At 40.5% G+C, this 20,386-nt stretch overlaps 3 protein-coding genes across 4 annotated transcripts in view; 2 read left to right on the top strand and 1 right to left on the bottom strand.

The window, feature by feature from the left end:
* The window catches only part of LOC308073623 (rho-related GTP-binding protein RhoE-like), a 528,647-nt gene that overhangs the window by 257,885 nt on the left and 250,376 nt on the right, over window positions 1-20,386 (top strand). The gene's annotated exons all lie outside the window — the stretch shown is intronic.
* Window positions 2,294-12,697, top strand: mmadhcb (metabolism of cobalamin associated Db). The gene is made up of 8 exons (XM_080412448.1): window positions 2,294-2,476; window positions 3,177-3,226; window positions 5,257-5,404; window positions 6,737-6,954; window positions 7,585-7,693; window positions 8,385-8,515; window positions 10,134-10,220; window positions 11,530-12,697. Exons 2-8 carry the CDS (start codon window positions 3,218-3,220, stop codon window positions 11,722-11,724), a joined length of 897 nt encoding a protein of 298 aa, XP_080268574.1. The 5' UTR covers window positions 2,294-2,476; window positions 3,177-3,217; the 3' UTR covers window positions 11,725-12,697.
* LOC308073537 (uncharacterized protein) lies at window positions 17,617-19,504 on the bottom strand. Of its 2 annotated transcripts, none has more exons than XM_080412474.1 (2): window positions 19,454-19,504; window positions 17,617-18,917 (listed from the first exon to the last, which is right to left on the bottom strand). In XM_080412474.1, coding segments are annotated over exons 1-2 (1,296 nt in total). In that variant the 5' UTR covers window positions 19,455-19,504; the 3' UTR covers window positions 17,617-17,622. The 2 variants fall into 2 exon arrangements, with proteins under 2 accessions (XP_080268600.1, XP_080268599.1); XM_080412473.1 differs by having other exon boundaries at window positions 19,433-19,496.

Below are 20,386 nucleotides of genomic sequence, written 5' to 3'. Positions count from 1 at the left end.
ATAGAGTTATAGGGTGAGATGGGTGAGACAGTTAGAGGTGTCTGTGGGGTGAGACCATATAGAGTTATAGGGTGAGATGGGTGAGACAGTTGGAGGTGGCTGTGGGGTGAGACCATATAGAGTTATAGGGTGAGATGGGTGAGACAGTTAGAGGTGTCTGTGGGGTGAGACCATATAGAGTTATAGGGTGAGATGGGTGAGACAGTTAGAGGTGGCTGTGGGGTGAGACCATATAGAGTTATAGGGTGAGATGGGTGAGACAGTTAGAGGTGGCTGTAGGGTGAGACCATATAGAGTTATAGGGTGAGATGGGTGAGACAGTTAGAGGTGTCTGTGGGGTGAGACCATATAGAGTTATAGGGTGAGATGGGTGAGACAGTTGGAGGTGGCTGTGGGGTGAGACCATATAGAGTTATAGGGTGAGATGGGTGAGACAGTTAGAGGTGTCTGTGGGGTGAGACCATATAGAGTTATAGGGTGAGATGGGTGAGACAGTTAGAGGTGGCTGTGGGGTGAGACCATATAGAGTTATAGGGTGAGATGGGTGAGACAGTTAGAGGTGGCTGTGGGGTGAGACCATATAGAGTTATAGGGTGAGATGGGTGAGACAGTTAGAGGTGGCTGTGGGGTGAGATGGGTGAGACAGAGAGCGCTGACCCGGTGACCCCCCTGCTTGACAACAACCTGCTCTGATGACAAGACAAACCCAGTAGCCTAGTGTGGTTCATGCAATAATGGTAGTGTAATGCCATCTAGTGGCAAATGTATGCATTTTTTAAACTCCTTATTTAAAACTGTGTATTTTGTCCATTAACCCTCTTTTCAACTATCTTCATATAATAGGTCCTCACTAATGCTCATTATAAAATGGCACCATTTTTGTCTACCCTGTCTGTGTCTCAGAGGAGGGCTGTGGAGTGTGGACACTTCAGAAACCCACCTGCTACCAGTGACTTCATCGATGGGGAATCCAAGCTAATAGAAACTTCAGGCTTTCTATACCTGGAAAGCTAGGATGCTATAATGGAAGCCATTGTTCTTGCATTAATACAAATAAAATAAAATAAACCTGCCTAACGATGATGTCACTGGTAGGCGGGTTTATGAACTGTCCACAGCCCTCCTCTGAGACACAGACTGAGTAGATTGTTTTTGTACCATTTTATTATGAGCATTAGTGAGGACCAATTGAAGATATAGGTTGAAAATGTGTGAAGTTGGCTAGCGGTCCGAGCACTTAGGCTCTAATGTTCTCTAATGTTCTCGACGACCTTTGCTGCGTGTCTCTCCCCGTCTCTCTCTCCCCCTTTCCTGTCGATCTGTATAGTCACACCAGGAGCCACATGTGGTCCCCAGGGACTCCGCCAGGGGCCACAGGTGCACAGTCGCTCCAATCCGCACCAAACTTGGCACAAACAATGTTCAGGGGTCTACCTAGCTCTGGTCCAGAGCGTTAGAGAGAACTCGCTAACGCTCTGGACCAGAGCTAGTCTGCCGTAGACACACAAGGCGGGCCCCCCAGGGGCCACAGGCGCTCCGTTTCTACAAACCGCACCAAACTTGTCACAAACACTGGACACTGTTCAGGGGTTTGGCATGACAATAGTCAGTCAAATTGCACACATATGGGGCAGTGGCACTGTCTACCAGTGGTGGAAAAAGTACTCAAATGTTTTACTTAAGTAAAAGTCTCAATATTGCAATGTAGAAGTACACTGTTACAAGTGAAAGTGCAGAATTCAAAATTTACTTGAGTAAAAGTACAAAAGTATCTATATCAAAATGTTCTTAAAGTACCAAAAGTAAAAGTACTAAAATGTTTGAAAATAGCAGATCTACAAGCTCACAACACGTCGCGATGCGACGCGTTGTGAGCTTGTAGATCGGCTGAAGTGGTTAATGTATGTTTTATAATGTAATAATTTATATCTGCAAAGTAACTAGTAGGCTAACTAAAGTTTTCAGATAATTGTAGTGGTAGTTTTAAAAAAATTGCCTCTGAGATGTGGTGGAGTAGAAGTATTAGTAATGAAAATGTAAAATACCTCAACATTGTACTTAAGTACAGTACTTGAGTAGATACTTTACGCCACTGCTGACTACAGTACAGTAGTGTTGCAGCAGTGTTTATCACTTCAGAAGGACTGTCAGTGTGGTTCATGCAACAACGGTACTGTACCGCCATCTAGTGGCAGATGTATGACATTTCTAAAACGCCTTGTATTAAAGCAGTGTATTTTGTCCTTTCACAGTATCCGTCCACAGCGCAGTGCGCATGTGTAGAACACAGAGTTATGTTGTTGCACCACAAGGTGAAGTCAATAGCTAGACTAGAGGGTCAACATACTACACACGTTTATTTCACTGAAGTAGCTACGATACGGATCATATTACTAGTTACACATGGAGAAGGAAAGTTATTCTAATGTTTAGTGGTCCTGTAGGGTATTTATCATACTTTGGAGTTTGATAGCTGGTAAGTTTGCTACTGTTCTTAGCCTGTTGCTAACTAGGCATCTTCCAATGCCATATGGGGTAATTTGTAAACAACTACTAACCTTACAGCATAGTAGTGTAAATTACACTACTTACACTACTACTTAATTACAGCAATTAACAGTGGTGTAAAGTAACTAAGTACATTTACTTAGTACTGTACTTAACTACAATGTTGAGGTACTTTTACTTTACTGGAGTATTTCCAATTGTCTATACTTTTACTTCTACTCCACTACCTCTCAGAGGCAAATATTGCACTACAATTATTTGAAGACTTTAGTTATTAGTTACTTTGCAGATATAAATTATTACATTATAAAGGTTAGTACCTAGGCTATTTTCAAACATTTTAGTACTTTTACTTTTGGTACTTTAGTACATTTTGATAGTACTACTTTTGTACTTTTACTCAAGTACATTTTGAATTCCGGATTTTTACTTGTAACAGAGTACTTCTACATTGCAGTATTGGTACTTTTACTTTTACTAAAACATTTGAGTACTTTTTCCACCACTGATTAATTATCACTTAATCAGAATGCAACTTTTCTCGGTAGATAAGACAACCGTTTAGCTGCACGTTTACCTGTACTATGTTTGTATTAATACATCATGAGAACAAATGTTTGTCCTGATCTCTTCTTTGAAGTGTTCTTATTGCATCATTCTTTCTCCAGACATAGAGGACAACAGGAGAGGAGAGCACAACAGGATCAGGATGTCCCGGGTAAGACTTTTATTCTTTTAGAAAGTATTTGTTGTGAAACTTATTCATTTCAGGGAGGGACCCCCATAACTCTGAGAGTGTACAAATGGAACCAAAAAGTTACAGGTAACAGGAGGAGTGGGCACCTCCATGTAAAATGAGCTATTTTGTCCAAAATGTTTAAAGATAAAATATTTAGATAACGGTCTTCAGTAGTAATGTAAAGTATGCATGATTAGAACATGCTTGACCATTCCACAATTAAGGTCTAAAATATCTACAATTTCTACAAAACCTGTATATGTATATCTGCTATTTTTGAATAGCCAAAGTGTAAAATAATGCTTTTTAGCTCAAATGAAAAAGTGACACAGATGCGTTCCAGGTCTTAATGGGTTAAAACCATTTTCAAATATTTTTGGGGATATTTTGGACAAAACAGCCAATTTTACATTGAGGTGCCCACTTGAGTTGCCCACCCCAACAGAGTTATGTGGCAGGGGGACCTCACTTTGAGAAACACTGATCTACAGATGCCTCAACTACTGCTGCTCACATGGTCACGTGTCTGAGAACGTGTTCAATGGGTTTACTGTATTGATTGACGTTTTTATTGACCATACATACGTGTTTGTACATATCTGTCAAAAGGAGAAAACTGTAAAAAAGAACTGAGAGCTTATTCCCATTGAGGGGTGTGTGTGTGTGTGTGTGTGTGTGTGTGTGTGTGTGTGTGTGTGTCAGACACACAGGTATTACTATACCCAGTAGAACTTGAAGAATCGATCTTGTAAGGAGGACCATTTTCCAAGTGAAAGAGAGTTGTTGTTTTCATGGTTAACAAAGACACTCTGTGACAAAGACGCATTCTGTTTTGGAGGGGCGATGGAAAACATGGATAAGCATTGCACTCTGGATGTCAGGTATAGATAATAATTGCATTCAACTTTTGGAGAGAATCGAGACAGACTCCATAGAGCACTGCAGAGAGGAGGTGTGTGTGTCTGTGTCCAGCTGATGCTCTTTAATGTTATATACATCAAGGCAATTATGTTTCTGCACTCATTTTCGGACAAGAATTTTCCTTTTGGTCCTAAAAAACACTGCTTATCAGTTAATCGATTAATCGATCGATCGATAAGGTTATCAACTAGCATTTAATGAATTAATCGATAATTTGCATCCCTAGATAAAAGCCTTGGTGTGTAGCACTCTCCCATTTAAACCTATAGTCGGCACGCCTCTAAACCCTTAGTTATTACTGCTTTGCCTCCTGCTACACCTCTATGCACCTCCTATATAACATCCAACTCTTCCACCCAGCCAAAATCTCAAGATTCGCTGCCTGGTCGAGTCGGTCGACACAAGGTTTGTCTTGCTCGGGTGGCCTTCATGTCCATGGCACGTTTGCTAGCTCTTTTCAAACTATTCCATTAGACTAGATTGCTAGATATGCGATTACATGTGGATATTATTCATGAACTGCCCTGGGGTGTTTCCATGCATGAGAATCCACGTGTAGGTGTGTGTGTGTGGACACGGGGGTGCTGTGTGTAGGTTGAGGTTGGAGTGTGAGGTGCAGGGCAGGCAGCGCTTCAGGTTGGTTGGTTTGATTTTTACAAACACATTGTTCTGTTGTTTGTATTTGTTTGTTTTGTTCTATTACTGTTGTTTGTTTTGGTTACTTGGTTTGTGTGAGGGGGAGACGTAAATTGCGTATTGTCATTGTATACGCTATAAAAAAGAAATAATTGTAGAGCTCACGGTTACGATTGGGAAAATCGATACATTATAGGTTACGGTTGGGGTTGGGTTTAAAATGGCCAAAAGTATAGTATAATATGGCCAAGAGTATAGTAATACGTGTGTGTGTGTTCAAGTGGCATGTACTACTGTTTTGTTTGTGACTAAATTGCATGTGTCAAGAATGTAGGGCAACGGATGACATGATGTTTGGTATCAGCTGAAAGAGAAGTGATTGGAGTCATATGGGACATGGATCCGGCATTGACCGTGTATATAATAACGTGCTCCTCACCCTCTGTCACCAGGTGCTCTGCAGCAGAGCCAGGATGGTGACCTACCTGCCGGGCCTCCATGTCCTGGTGCGTCGTGTTGCTGGAGCCAGAGCCTTCTCCCAGGCAGGGTCCTCCTCTGGCTCTGATGAGCCCCATGTGGCCATCCCTCCACCTGACATGGGTAGAGCTGAGCCCTAGAATAGCTGTGATATTGCATACATTTCATGTATTCCATACAGGGCATAGCATAGCAGTGGCATAGCTGTGGTGCCACAGATAGAAAACACATTCATTTGTCCCATAGAGATTACCGAAAATATTTATATGAATTATTTAAAGCCTGGAACCAAGCCATCCAGGCTCCTGGTGAATCATGACCGTAAAACATTTGATTCTGTGTCAAAAGATATTTGAAAACCGCAACAAAAATAGGGTATTTATTATATTATATTTATAAGATAGTATATAGTATAATAATGAATTACTGCAACTTCATAATAATAATACCTGAAATTCAGACAAGCAAATAAGCAATAAAAACAGTAAACCAAGAGATTGAGATCAATCTCAACTTTTTTAAACAGGTGGGTTTTCAGAGCGGTTTTGAAGGAAGGGAGGGAGGGTGCGTCTCTGATATGGTCGGGGAGTGCCTTCCAGAGGGAGGGGGCAACCACAGAGAAAGCCCTGTCGCCCCCGGGTTCGGAGCCTGTACAGCTTATTGTCATCTGGTTTCATATCCATTCGAAAGTTCTGGGAGAAAATGTGTATTTGGTCAAAAATCTCCACTTTTCCCACGAGTTTCCCCACGGACCACATTTCCTCCAGCGAGCACATATGGTATTTGGGGGGGGCACAAAACAAGACAGGTGTCAATAATCAACTCCGCACCGACCGCAACGCACCTGTCTATTGTCTACGGTCACACGACAGTAAAGTGGACATTACAACCATGTCATCCAAAACCAATAGGATGGGTTACTATGCTGGATGTAAAGAGTCATAAGGTTTCAACAACTCGCATGGATTAAAGTTCTCACGGGCTAGTATAAACAAGCTATATTCAACTGCCGATAGCTACAGAACGGACGATCGCGGTCACAATGTTTTTTTTCCGGTGGAGAGAAGAGAGACACGTCTTTCCACCGAGACATCCTTTGTTTACATCCACGTTGACATTTTTTTTCCTGTGGATCGTCAAAAAGACTCAAAATAAGGTAAAACCACTGGCAGTGTCGGATGAATTAATTAATTAATACCCTGGCAATGAATGTGTTAATAGTCTGGGATATTTCATGTAAAAGCAAAGGTTTAAAGCCTCAGTCTGTGATTTCTCACCTGGTTGGCAGTTTGTAGAACAGCAGGAACAATATTACTAAAACATCATCATTTTACGCTTTTTTTTTACCAATCGCACATTTAGGACTCGGCCATTCAACATTCTTTTAGTCGTGAGATTTGATTTAGCTTTAATCCATGAACTCTGCATAACTATCTTCCTGTGTTGTTATTTTAGGACCCAGGACGGTGTGGCCCGACGAGACCATGGGGCCGTTTGGGCCTCAGGACCTGAGGTTCCAGTTGCCCGGTAACGCGGGCTTTGACTGCCACCTGGAGGGGACAGCGGAACAGAGGAAGAACTCTGCCCACAGGACGATCCCTGACCTGCTGACCGCCCAGTCCAACAGCGAGAGGCACGAGCTGGTGCTGGCTCAGTTCATTGGAGAGATCCAGGTAGGTTTAAGCCATTAGGATCGGGAACGCATCTGTGTCATTTTTTTTATTCTTTGGGCTATTTGTTTTTTAATTGTGGAAAATTTGTGCAAATCTTTTTCATGTCAAGGACCCCCAAAATGATATGTATTTGGCTGCGGACCCCCATCTCAAAATATTTTGTTCCAGAGACCCCCAGGAGCACAGATCGGAGTTAAAAATGTTGGCCGAGTTGCATACTAGTCTGCCATGTTTTTTAATCTGCTGTAGTTTAAACCTGAACCAGAAAACAAACTACAAAATCTGCCTAGGGTTTCATGGCCCTTTAAGGAATGAAGAGTTCCAAAATATAATTCACAGTTGTTTCTTTTACACTTTTTAGGGTCAAAACATGTGACCATAACTTACATACTGTATTTTTCCACAAAGTTCCTCTCCATTCAACTGGATTTCTTCACGTACTGTAGATTATCTTCTTGAATGTTTGGTATACTGCAATTGGAGTACTTTGTCCTCAATCATCAATGAAAATTTGTAAATTCTATTAGCAATCTAATAATTGACTTTTTTTATTGTCAAGTGCGTGGGACGTTGATTTTAATGTTGAAAGCTTGTTTGTTTTACCTATGTTCCTTGTCTTTATTTTCTCAGGGTAAAGAGAGTGCTGACGCACAGCAGAACGTCAACAGAGCAGAACAGTACTTTGATAACTCTAACGTGGAGTGTGCCATACAGTCCTGTCCTGAGCTGCTAAAGAAAGGTACAACCTATTCTGATAATGCATAATAATCAATATAATAAGAACCTTGCAATCTTTACCTTATAGCAGTGGTTTTCAACCTTTTTCATATCCAGGTCCATTATTTATTGGACCTGAAAAACTTAGAATATTTTGTTATTGTTGGATAAGATTTTGTTCACAATTCCATCCATGCTGTATTGATGTTGGTACCATAGGAGAGATAACAGGCAAACGTTGATCAAAATAACAATTATTTAATGAAGTAATGCAGATGTTTAACAATAATTTAACTCTTGAGAGTGTAAAATGAAACCCGGTCCAAAGGGTCCATTTGGTTTCATTTTACCCTCTCAAGAGTTAAATATCTACCCGTAAGGGTTCATTTGGTTTCATTTTACGCTCTCAAGAGTTGAAGATCTACCCTATAAGGGTCCGTTTGGTTACCAACTGTCCATCATTTAGCTGGGGACCACCTGGAACCCCCTCAAGGACCACCGGTGGTCCCCGGAACCACTGGTTGAGAACCACTACCTTAAAGTCTTTACACACGCATACATTGATCGTGTGTATTGTCTCATTTCTACAGTTCATTTTATGCCCAGCAGAGGGCATCAAAACATAACAATTCAGGTCTCAGTTTTGGTACACTGTCCTCAGACAAGTAGTGACTGTTATGTTCAAATGTTTTTTTTTTTTCTCAAATCAAAAGATTTCCAATCAATGTTTCCTGAGGCCCCATCCAGTGGCATGACGGTTGTCACGGTAACCCAAAAAGCTCAGAATGACATGACAGCCTGGACTGAAGATGTAGACCGAGAGAGGGAGGAGATGTTGGACAAGGTATGTTTGGCGTTCAAGTTGCAAGTTTCTTAGCAGGTTTAACTAGCCACTGAAACCCACTATTCTTGTAGTCTGTACTTGATACACTTTTTTCACTCTACACCAAATGTCTTCGCCAAAAAATTGCCGATCTACAAGCACACAACGTGTCTTAACGTGCAGCGTTTGTGTGCTTGTAGATCAATTTTGAGCGATTGTTCCTCCCAGAACAGGGATGTTGGGGTTTAAATGTGGTTAAGATTTGATGCAGTCCAAAGTGGAAATGCAATTGTCCCACTACCAGGCAAGCAGATTATTGTCCATCATTCTCCTGCTAATGTCTAACATTAAAGGGATAGTTCTGTTCACCCAAAAAACATATATTTTTTTAATCGATTAGTCACCCCATGGAGACTTGAATTCATGGATATGTTCTGATTTAGAAGGAATTTGTAGAATCGGCCTCAGATCTTAATTTGATGTTTGACCCCAGTGTCCAGACAAAAGCAAACAGGTTAACTCTTTCACTGCCAGACTTATTTCAGAATGTGTTGTCCCATTGCCAGGAAAAAGGTGCATTTTTCCTCTGTTTGTTTTTTAACATTGAAGTGAATGGAGCAGCAATTTTTTGGATTGCGTTATCTCCTAGTTCCTTTGAGATAAACCCCCCCAAAAAAATACCAAAAAATGCAGAAAAATTCACAAAAAATAAATAAATAATAATTTTTCAAATTTTTTTTTTTTCCATATTTTCGTCTTTCCGTCATTGGCCATGATAGCCATAGAGCCATCGGACGGGAATTCCCGTCCGGGGCAGTCAAAGAGTTAACAACCATCCTCGCTGGTACACTGTCTGATTGAAATGTCAGATTAAATTTGTATTGAGGTTATAGGGCCATCAGAGAAGAGCTTGTTTGTGACAAAGTTCATTATTCACTGTTTGGTAGATATGACGTAGGCTGGGAATTGGTCTGATGGCATCGACAGAAGCCCTTCACTGCGCTCATTGGCGTTATTCATAGCGCATGACGTTAAATCATGCTGGAGTTTGAATGTACCGCATTTTATGTTTTATTATTGTCAGTCTGTTATGCAAGTATGTCACAATCTACAAGCTTACTGCATCAATGCGACGTGTTGTTGTGAGCTTGTAGATCGTCTATTTCGCTGTAAGTCGTACTACAAAAGTATATAATGTAGGACTTAAGTGTTAACCCATTCAATCCGGGAACGCATCTGTGCTATTTTCGATTTGAGCTATAACCATTAGTTTATACTTTGGCTATTCAAAAATAGCAGATATACAAGCTCATAGCGCGGCACATCTTTGAATATATATATATATTTTTTTAAAGTGAACATTTGTAACTTAAATCTTTGCTTCTGGAGGCCCCTGGAACAACATATAGCTTGCTGCAAATGTTCGCTTTAAAAATATATGTATTCAAAGATTTGCACACAGATCTACAAGCACATATATGGGTCCCGCGCTATGAGCTTGTATATGTGCTATTTTTGAATAGCCAAAGACATCTAAAATGACAGAGATGCTTTCCCGGATTGGATGGGTTAAATTAATTCAATTCAATTGAAAATCCCTTGCACAAGACTAACGGATTCCATTGTTGTGTTGGAGCAGTTTATTGCTGGAGCCAAGGAGATCTGCTATGCACTGCAAACAGAAGGGTTCTGGGCTGACTTCATTGACCCGTCATCAGGCCTAGCGGTAAGACATTCCTGTCAATACTGCAGGTATTTCCCCTAGAGTGTAGGGCACGACAGCTGGAGAGAGGCCTCCAAAACACTATTTAGACTTTGAGAAACGTGAACTGTCCATTGAAAACAATACTCATGACATTATTTTCAAGGCCCACAGACCCCACCTAGTCCACGGTTTCAAGAACCCATCTACACCAATATACTACCCGTTTTATTCAGCACTGAATACCATAAAACACATGGAGGAGGATTTGAGCAGGTTCCTTTGTAGTTTGTAGTTTCTGGTTCCCTTGTCTTGAAGTCTATGGGTTTTCTCAGTGGGTTTTTGGCTAGGTACCAAAATTATGTCTGTGGTTAACACATTTACCGCCGGGCCCGTAGTTCTACGGGCCGTTAAATCCAACGGTTAAGCGCCAATCCCGTAGCCTACGGGCTGTGGTGCTTTTTCCTTTTTTTCGATTTTTTTTTTTTTTTTAATTTTCTAGGGGGACCATTTTCAGTGTAACACCACCCGATCGGACCGGAAGTGCGATCACGTTTTTTGTTTCCCGTCTGTCTCCATTCTAAGTCGTACACATAAACCCCTGTAAAAGCTGTACAGGACATGTAGTTTTTCATCCTCGCATTTCCCATGTTAACTTAAACGATCAGAACTCAAACATGGCGGCTCCGTTTGACACGCGGTCTCGACGAGTAGACACCAGGACATGTGCCCGTTGTTTACAAACATTGGATCGGGCAATCTAAAGGATTTTAACGGGGCCTATGGCGACCTGAAAAAAACTAAAAACAACAATAAAACCTTGGCACTGGTGAGTACATTATGAGATTAGCCCTTGGCGGTGGATGTGTTAACACAAGCTTAAAAGATTTTCATGTTTTGTTCTATGGAAATGGAACAAAACTGTACATTTTGAAGCTTTTATGTGTTATAAGCCTATAAAAATATATAATCCCTACTCTATAGAGCAATATTTATACTTTTTACGTGCCGTTACCGCAGATCTACAGTATAAGCTCCTGAGCACTGTTGGGATAACAGGTCAAACATTGTCCAAATCGTCAAATAATATAAGAAAGTAGCAAAACTTTAGTGCGAGGTGTGGTGAGCTTGTAGATCGGCAATTTTCACAATATCTATCCGTGGAACCGAATCAAACCTCAACTCCTACAATTCCAAGTGCTTGTCAGGGTGGGGGGTCCCCAGTTAAAATATGATAAAGGTTGAGAACCACTGATTTACAGTACTACTAAGGATAACTCTGGCTTTATTCTTTGTCCCATCTTTTTTTTTTTGCCTCCCGGTCCCTTGGCAGTTCTTCGGCTCATACACCAACAACTCGCTGTTCGAGACGGACGACCGGTATCGACACCTGGGCTTCCAGATCGAGGACCTGGGCTGCTGCAAGGTGATCCGCCACGCTCTGTGGGGCTCGCGCGTCTTTGTGGGCACGGTGTTCACCGACGCGCCCGCCACCAGCCTGGTCATGAAGAAGCTGCAGGGGAACTGAACTGTGTTTATTATATATTACCCCCCTTTTTTTCAGTCCCTATGTGGACTTGAACGTGTTCTTCTCTGTGTGTTTGATGGGAAAGCGCTCATCGTTGCTGTCGGGGCAGAAACCTCTTACCTCCATAGTCTTAACTTGTTGTGTTTTTTCGTAAATTAACGCCCTACTTGATCATACTACAGCGTCACACAAAAGCATCAAAAGTAGCAGATCTACAAGCTCGAAACGCGGCGCGAAACGCGGCGCGAAACGCGGCGCGGCGCGAAGCGCGTTGCTTCGAGCTTGTAGATCTGCTACTTTTTTTTCTTTCTTTTTAATCCTGGAAAGTAACGGTTTTGGACATATGAGGTTTCCACCCGACAGAGACGATATGTTTAATTTATACTTTGTTGGCACTCTACACGTACGACGGTGTTTGAGTGCCAAAAACAGCTGATCTACAAGCTCACAACACGTCGCGATGTGACGCGTTGTGAGCTTGTGGCTCGGTCATTTTTCTGCGCTTTATTGACCTATACCTATAGGGTATGTGTTCTGGGAATCAGAGTTATAGTTATAGCCATATGTTATGGTAAATGTAGGAAAACAGGAAATGTTTTGACATTTGGGATTCTGGTGCCTCTTCTTTTATTTGTGAACTTGGGTGCATCTTCAGGCCAATCTTCCGTTGCTTCATCTTCAGTCTGAGCCTCGCCTTCATGTGACCGAGACAGAGCGGAGTGGACTATGTCGACATTTCCCAACAAACCTTTCCCTGGAAAATGTGAGAATCAGACAAAAATATAAAATCACGATACTACCATTTTTCACATTTTTTTTAAAACACAAAATTAGTTTCCAGACAAATGACAGAAAAAACACAAATCCAGTAATCCAGTAAATCCTCTTTTATTTTTTTCAATACTGTGTTTTCTTCTTTTTTCCTGCTGTTTGCATCACGATCCATTTTGTATTAAATTGATTTAAATTGTCACCAGTTTGAATCGATTTTAATTGATTCACGATACGTCGTTACATCCCTAATAGTTTGGGTATCAGTGGCCACTTTGGACACCAATAACATGGCAGCCAACGTCTTTGACTTCATTACCCAAGAGTTTCTGCAAGCATGTCCGGGGATGGTGCGCTGTGATTGGCCAGTCGTCACTTTGACTGGCAGTTCTGCCTTGGTGCCTTGGTAAATGCCAGGATGAAACTCATTGTCTTCCCTATACATAGTAATACAGTCAAGCCCCTAGCAGGGACCCCCCTGAGTCTATACATTTATGGAAGGATGATTGTTATTGCCTAAACATGTAACATGTGCTGTTTTAAAGCAGAGTTGGTGGTCAAATTAAATGGCCACAAAATGATTAGATCGAATGGCGTCCTGGTCCCCTGCAGTTTTTTCAATGTCTTATAAGCTGCAGTCTTGAATGAATAAAATCATATTTTAAGTTACCAATTTGTATGGTAGAGTATGTTAATACAATATAACTAGCACATCAGGTTGGAGATGGTCTACCAACTCTTCTGTTGAGAAATATAGACCAGTGTTTCTCAAAGTGGGGTCCAGGGCCAGGGCTCCTTGAGGGGGTTCCAGGGAGGTCCCCAGCAAAATGTGTTAATATAGCATCAAAATCAGTTTTAACATCTTTAACCCCTATATTCATCTACAAGTTCACAATGCGATGCATCGCAACTATTAAAAATATAATACTGAAAACATGTGGAATATTTATTTTTAACATTTTAACACCGATGTATGAGGATTTGTATGAGGTCCCTGGCACAAAATATCTTCAAATGGAGGTCTGCAGTCAAATACGTGTTAATTTGGGGGTCCTTGACATGCAAAAGTTTGAGAACCACTGATCCACAGACCATAGTGTTGAGTAGGAGGACACCTACTTATTACCTGAAGCTCTTAAGCACAATATCTCCCCTGAACAAGCGGGGATTGTCTCCTGGAAGAACTCTTATGTGTCGAAGATCTTCAGTGTCGAGCGAAAACGAGTAGGGGACTTGGTATAGAGCCCTTGGGAATCTGGTCAACAAAGTGTAGGGTTTAAGTGGGAGAGGGAACTACAGTTCAAGTCAAAGCAGCACCACAGTGCGGATGTAGTAACGCTAATAACAAAAGGATAACAATATGAATGAAATGGAATATCGTTGGGTGGTAACTTAATATGTCCAAAACTGTTACTTTTCACGATTCAAATTCAAAAATGGCAAAAGTAGCAGATCTACAAGCTCAACGCATCGCTTTGCGCCGCATTTCGAGCTTGTGTAACGCTGTAGTATGATCAAGTAGGGCATTCATTTACAAAAAAACACAAGGATGTTTCTGCCCGACAATATAAAGATGATTTGACATCTGATCTGGCGTACTGCACCTGGACTGCTCAGGTGTGTTGGTGTATGGAGGTAGGCAGTGGTTCACAACCTTTTTTCTTTGGAGCCCCCACTTATATCTGTCAGAAGCTGAAACCCTCCATACATGCATGCATGCACACTTCTGTTTTTCACAAATGTTAACAACGTATGCCCGATATATCATTCTTGTACTGTAAAATAGCATAAAATAGCCGATCTACAAGCTCACAACGTGTCGCAATGAACATTTTACATTTGCACTCAGTCACCAATCACAAACTGCATAAAAATATACTTGGAGACCTATAGACCAGAGGTTCCCAAACCGTTTAGCATGAGATCCCAACTAGTGAAATTAATCGATCTACAAGCTCACAACATGTTGTGAGGCGTTATGAGCTTGTAGATCTGCTATTTTCACTAATTATTAAAATTTTACTTTTAAGGAATACCTTTAGATTTTTTTTCTTTTAATGAAATTCTGTTGAAAAAAATTGTATTTTGCTTTCTTAATTTTTTTTTTTTTTTACAAAATTGTACTAAACAGGGAAAAGGGATATTTACTTTTGACCTATACTAATGTGTTCCAACCCAGTGTTTGTGAAACACTGTTACAGGCTGACCTGGCTGCCTGCACTATGCCTAGCTGGAAACAAAGACATATAATTATGTGCATCTGTCACAATCACATTTTGTCTCATGCAGGACACCTGGGTTTGAACCCCAGGTACTGTATATGACATAAAATGATTGCAGAATTGATCCAGTGGATTTATTTTGACTCTGGGATCCGTTTATGCCTGATTTTACTTTTATGCTCTGTTGGGAAACCTAGACATTTATCGTAACAGTCTGTTGGTACATTTCCTGATTTTGTACATTTACCATGATATATATATATAACTTCATACATAGAAACATTTAGTTTCACTGATTAAAATCCTCTCATTCATGTGTACAGTATACTGCAAAATCCAGAGTGTTAATTTAACTCAAAAGTGTTAACACTCAGGATTTCTGCCACTATTGCCTACCTAGCTATTAGGTTCCCTGGAATATCTCCTTGACTGTACTATTTTCTGTACACTGTCAAAGTGAGATACATACCGACCATTTTCCATTTGTTTCCATTTGTACACACCAGGAGTGTGCCGACTCTTGTCCCTTCTAGACATTTGAAATTGGCAGTCAAATGTTGGTGTATATTTATTTACAGTATTTTCACAGAATTCCTAAGATTGTACCAGTTGTGAACCAACTTTTATGTAGAGTCTGACACTGTCAGGAATCTGAACATTAAGAATTATGATGCTTAAACCAAGGAGAATGGAGCTAACCCAGACTTTGTCTGAAAAGTGTTTTATTTGTGTTATCAGGCCTGATCTCCGCTTATCCATGCTGCCTTTATATAAATCAATTGAGAGTGGTTGTAATTTAATTTGTTGAGCCTTTGGAATATTCTACTAGTCAGATATGTCAGGTAATGTTGTCCTTTCTAGAGGACGGAATGGTGTTTGAGTCGGACACTATGTTACAGTAAGAAGGATTACTATTCTGGTTATTAAAGAAGACTGTTCTTGTGGCATATGCTTCTTACAGTTCCACATCAAATGCAATAAAGTGAATTACCTTCAGGATTAGCTGAGTGGTTACTGGTTACTTTGAAACAGTTGTGGTGGCTTGATAAACTAGAATGGTTACAGTCAGTTAACCCATTAAGCCTGGGAAAGCATCTGTAATTTAAGATTTTAACCACTTTAACCATTATTTTATACTTTGGCTATTTAAAAAAATAGCAGATATACAAGCTTGCTGTGCTATGATCTTGTAGATCTGTTGTTTTAGAAAAATCATGAAAATGTGTGCAAATATTTGAATGTATATTTTTGTGAACATTTGTAACAAATCTTTGCTTCGGGGGGGTCCCTGGAACTAAATATTTTTAGATGGCCAAATACATTATTAATTTTGGGGGTCCTTGACATGAAAAAGTTTGAACTACTGAGCAACATACTGTTAGGATTTAGAAAACATTTTTGTCTCCCCAGCAGACAAAAAGCAGAAACAATATTCTCTCAGCATTAAACAGAAGTGATTTGTGGATGGATTCTTTTAAGTCTCTACAATGTGCTTCCCTCCTTTCTGCTAAGCATCAGAGTTTATAAATGAATAAAGTGCATTAATGCTGAAACCAGTGTGTTTCTGCTAAGCAGTGTTGGAAAAGTTACTCAAATATTACCTATTACTTGATTTTATTATTGTGTTTTTTTCCCCCTTTTCTGCAGTCTACATTGTAAAATCCTCATTGTTGATTTAACTCCGAAAAGTGTACTGTACACATGAGTCATGACATGATGGGACCATTTGGTTCCATTTGTTCACTCATTTGAATTCAATTAACACTTAGACTTTACTGTGTATGAATTCATAACTTAGATGAAAACCACACCTCAAACTGATAATGAGACACGATCACAATCTTTGAACAACTTCTGTTGTTTATTAAAGCAGTTAAGCTCCCAACAAAGTGCTAGGCCATATGAGGCCAACATGTACCAGTGCATTTCAATGCAATACAAAAATATGAACATGAGCATAACAAGTTTGTCACAGTCAGACACAATTCACAAATAGCCCTACAATATTAACCTGAGTGACAGTTTTGAGTTTAACAAAAATAATGTGTTCACTTAAATATTATAGGCTAAAACATTCAGTATGGCTGGATATTTAGTGCATCTTTATAAATCTGGTGTCCTATAACTTGCCAAACAAAACCTGGGTCAGGCTTGACACATGTAAATAGTCCACTGAGCATTACACATAACAAGCCTACAAGCTGTGTTCAGTTCAACTACAATAATTCTGGAAAAAGGCTCCCTCAGCAACACATGGTTTCTGACAGAATGTGGAAGCCAAAACATGTAGGCTATAACAAAATGACATTTCAAATAGCCTATTAATATTGTTCATAACAGTATACTGTATTTGACATTTATATCCATTTGACCATTATATCAACGGACCAAAAACAACACACGATCACGGAATGAAAATAAACAAAGTCTAGACACTCAAGCCCACAGTACCACCAAGGCTTGTGAAAATAGTAACTGTAATATTTATTACTCAAAACGTGAAAGTAATTAGTTAACTTATAATGCTAGTTACTGGAAAAAGGTAATAATATAACTTTTTTTGTTAAGTTACTTTAGTTACTTTCCAACACTGCTGCTAAGCATCAGACAGCAGTTATACATTGATAAAAAAGTGAAGTTTATCTGGTCATGTGACCAGTGATCTTTACATCATTAATTACTGAGTCCTGATCTCCATTTCTGCCAAATTGTCCCTGGTTATAATTAATATGTTTTCATATGACACCTAAAGATTAATCATCATCATCATCATCATCATCATCATGAATTAGACAATAAAGACATTTGAAATAAAGAGAAATCTTGTTTGAACTTAATGCATGATTCCTGGGGTCTAATTTAAGATTTTGCAAAGAAAGGTAGAGGTGAGCGTTGCTAATTAGAACTATTCTACATATATCCACCATGACTCTCCTCTCCCTTCCTCTATCTCACATGTTCTTTCTACTGGTATGTTTTCTCTCTTTTCCAGTAAGTTGAGGTTCTCCTCCTTCAACACTGAACAAAGTTTGAGTCTTTCCTCTAACTCTTTCATCTCTCTGTCCTTCTCCTCCAGTTGTCTCTCAAACTCTCTCTGCATCTTTGTCTTTAAGGTCATGAAGTTGCTGAAGATCTCAGGCAAGATTATCTTCTTCAGGTGTGTGTCTGCTTCCACCCTGGCGTTTCCTTCATATACCTCTCTCATCTCCTCTATTTCCTGCCTTTGTCTCTCCTCCATCTCTCTCTTCTCGTTCTCCCTCTCCTCTTTAAACCTCTCCAGCTTTCTCTCCATCTTCTCTCTTCTCTCAGACTCCCTCCCCAGCTCTTGTTCCAGCTCTCTTTTCTTCTCTTCATCCCTCTCCTCCCTCATTTGTTTCTCCAGTTCAGTCAAATGATACTCCATCTCAATGAAGTTTCCGTTAAGCTCTTGGATGGTTTCCTCTTTCTCCCTCAGATATTCCTTAAGCTCCTTCTCAAACCTCTCCCTCATCTCCTGCTCCTCCATGTGTATCCTCTCCTCCCTGTCCCTCTGAATCTTTCTCTCTATCGCTATGACCTGTGCCTCTGCCTCCTGGTAGGTCTCAGTGCTGTAGAAGCTCTCTGTGTTTCCTGCCACCATGCTCACTATCTTCTCTAGCAGCTGTGAAACCTGACCAGTATGGCTGATGTCCTTCATGTTAAGAATGTGACATCTGTTCCCACATTTTTCTACAAGCTGCTGATTTTCCTGACTGGCTGCTTGGAGGAACTCCTCAACACTCTGCCCTTTCATGCTGTCATTGTGGATGAAGATGACAATGCTGTGTCCCCAGCAGCTCTCTCCAAACATATCCCGTATCATCTCCATCATCCCTCTCGCCTCTCCTTCAGAGGACTCCACCGGTAGGACCAGGAGGAAGGCATGGGGTGCCGGGGCAGACAGACGGACACAGAGACCCACATCCTCCCTCGTCTCCACCAGAGAGCATCCAGAGAAGTCTGGAGCGTCCACCAGCACCAGCCGTCTCCCACAGACCTCCCCCTCTCTCCTCCTACTCCTCTGGCTCAGTTCAGAGGAGCTGGCCTCAGCACCAAACACCTCCCTGCCCAGGATGATGTTTCCTGCTGCGCTCCTCCCAGCTGCAGTCCTCCCCAGTATCACCAGTCTCAGCTCAGACACAGTGGGAGACACTAGTGGGTCCAAACTGCTGTCTGCTGCCACTGAAACACAACATAATGGAAAAAAAAAAAAAAAATGTGTACCTCATATGTACACATTACTCATATACAATATGATAACACGTACAGTGATTTATATACTGTAGGCATCCCAGACACATTTTGTCTGGGATGAAAACATCACATAAGCGTAGTTTCGAGAGTGTTTGTTTGAAAAGTGTGATAGAGTCATACTGTAATTGCTGTCCACTGTTATGATGGGGAGATTGGAATCATGATTGGTTAAAGTGAGACGTGCAGTGATATTAAGTTGGAATCCATTCCTTGGAACATCTAAGTATTACTCCAAGAGGAGGTCTGTCTGGAGGTTACCCTTGCCTAACCCTTTTATGTGTAAAGAAGTGGTTGGTGACTCTGTGTATCAGAGTAGACAAATGGTAATCTACACCCCAAGAGGTTGCTGTCAGAGTATTTGACAGCAACACTGAAAACTATGCACATGGAGAATTGACAATATGTTACTTTCTGGACACTTTCAAACAGCAGCATAAACTCACTATCTGGAGGATTTTCCATACTGCGTCTCCTCTTCCTCACTGGTAGAGTAGAGTCTTCATCTGTGGTCTCTGCACCCACTGTAACACAACACATACATCAATCAAACAGTCCTGGACAGGAAACCAAGGAGAGGGACAGAGATTTAGCCATGTAGCCACTACATTTGTGTTTACAGTAATTTGTGGACCTTTAATGCTGTATTTAGGCATTATTGGCCTGTCAGTGGCGTTGAACAGTATCCCTAATATGGGATATAATGACAATATATTGAGTTATTGCTTTTATAAAACAGTTACCATTTCCAAATATGGCACCATGAACATTTAAAATCATTTTAATACAAATGCCATTTCAAGAATTATGTCTACAAGAAAGTATTCCCCCACTGTAAGTGTAACCAGTTAATATCATCTTTGTGCATCAAAGACATAGACATCTCTTAACATGTTATTGATACCTTTGATGCTGAAGATTAATTGATTAATCTATGTATGTATTTATTTAATTCCCAAATAGATTTGTTAGCATAGAAGTGGTCAAGTGGCATTAATAGATGGTATCTTGGCTATTTAAAAGCCTGCCAGGTATGTTTAATAACCTTAATAAGGTGACATCACACACAGAGTTCTCACTTTGGTCTCCAGACACAGCTCTAACCAACTCTGCAAGAGGAGTTATAACGAGCATAGTTTTTTTTATCCCGTGAAAATCTATCAAAGTACCATAATGACTGTCAATCACCCCTGATGTGTGAAGGTGGTACGGTACATAAGCTGTGACAGTCACTTTCATGAAAATATGTTACATTGTTTGTTCAGCCTACTTGTGACTGTGACTTGGCTTAAATACTTTGCTGGGGGGGGGGGGTTGCCACAGATATTTTATGTTAGTTTCAAACCATCTTTTATTTTGTGTTATGTCACAAAATATGTATTTAATTTAAATATCCCTAT

This window comes from Gymnoscopelus braueri (genome assembly GCF_963280865.1).
Source record: "Gymnoscopelus braueri genome assembly, chromosome: 18".
NCBI classification, from domain to species: Eukaryota; Metazoa; Chordata; class Actinopteri; order Myctophiformes; family Myctophidae; genus Gymnoscopelus; species Gymnoscopelus braueri.
This window is presented reverse-complemented; position numbering and strand designations above follow the sequence as displayed.

Coding starts and splice junctions, on each gene's coding strand:
- mmadhcb (XM_080412448.1), top strand. Junction 5,405..6,736: donor CATCCCTCCACCTGACATGG/GTAGAGCTGAGC, acceptor TTGTTATTTTAG/GACCCAGGACGGTGTGGCCC. Junction 7,694..8,384: donor TCCTGAGCTGCTAAAGAAAG/GTACAACCTATT, acceptor TCAAATCAAAAG/ATTTCCAATCAATGTTTCCT.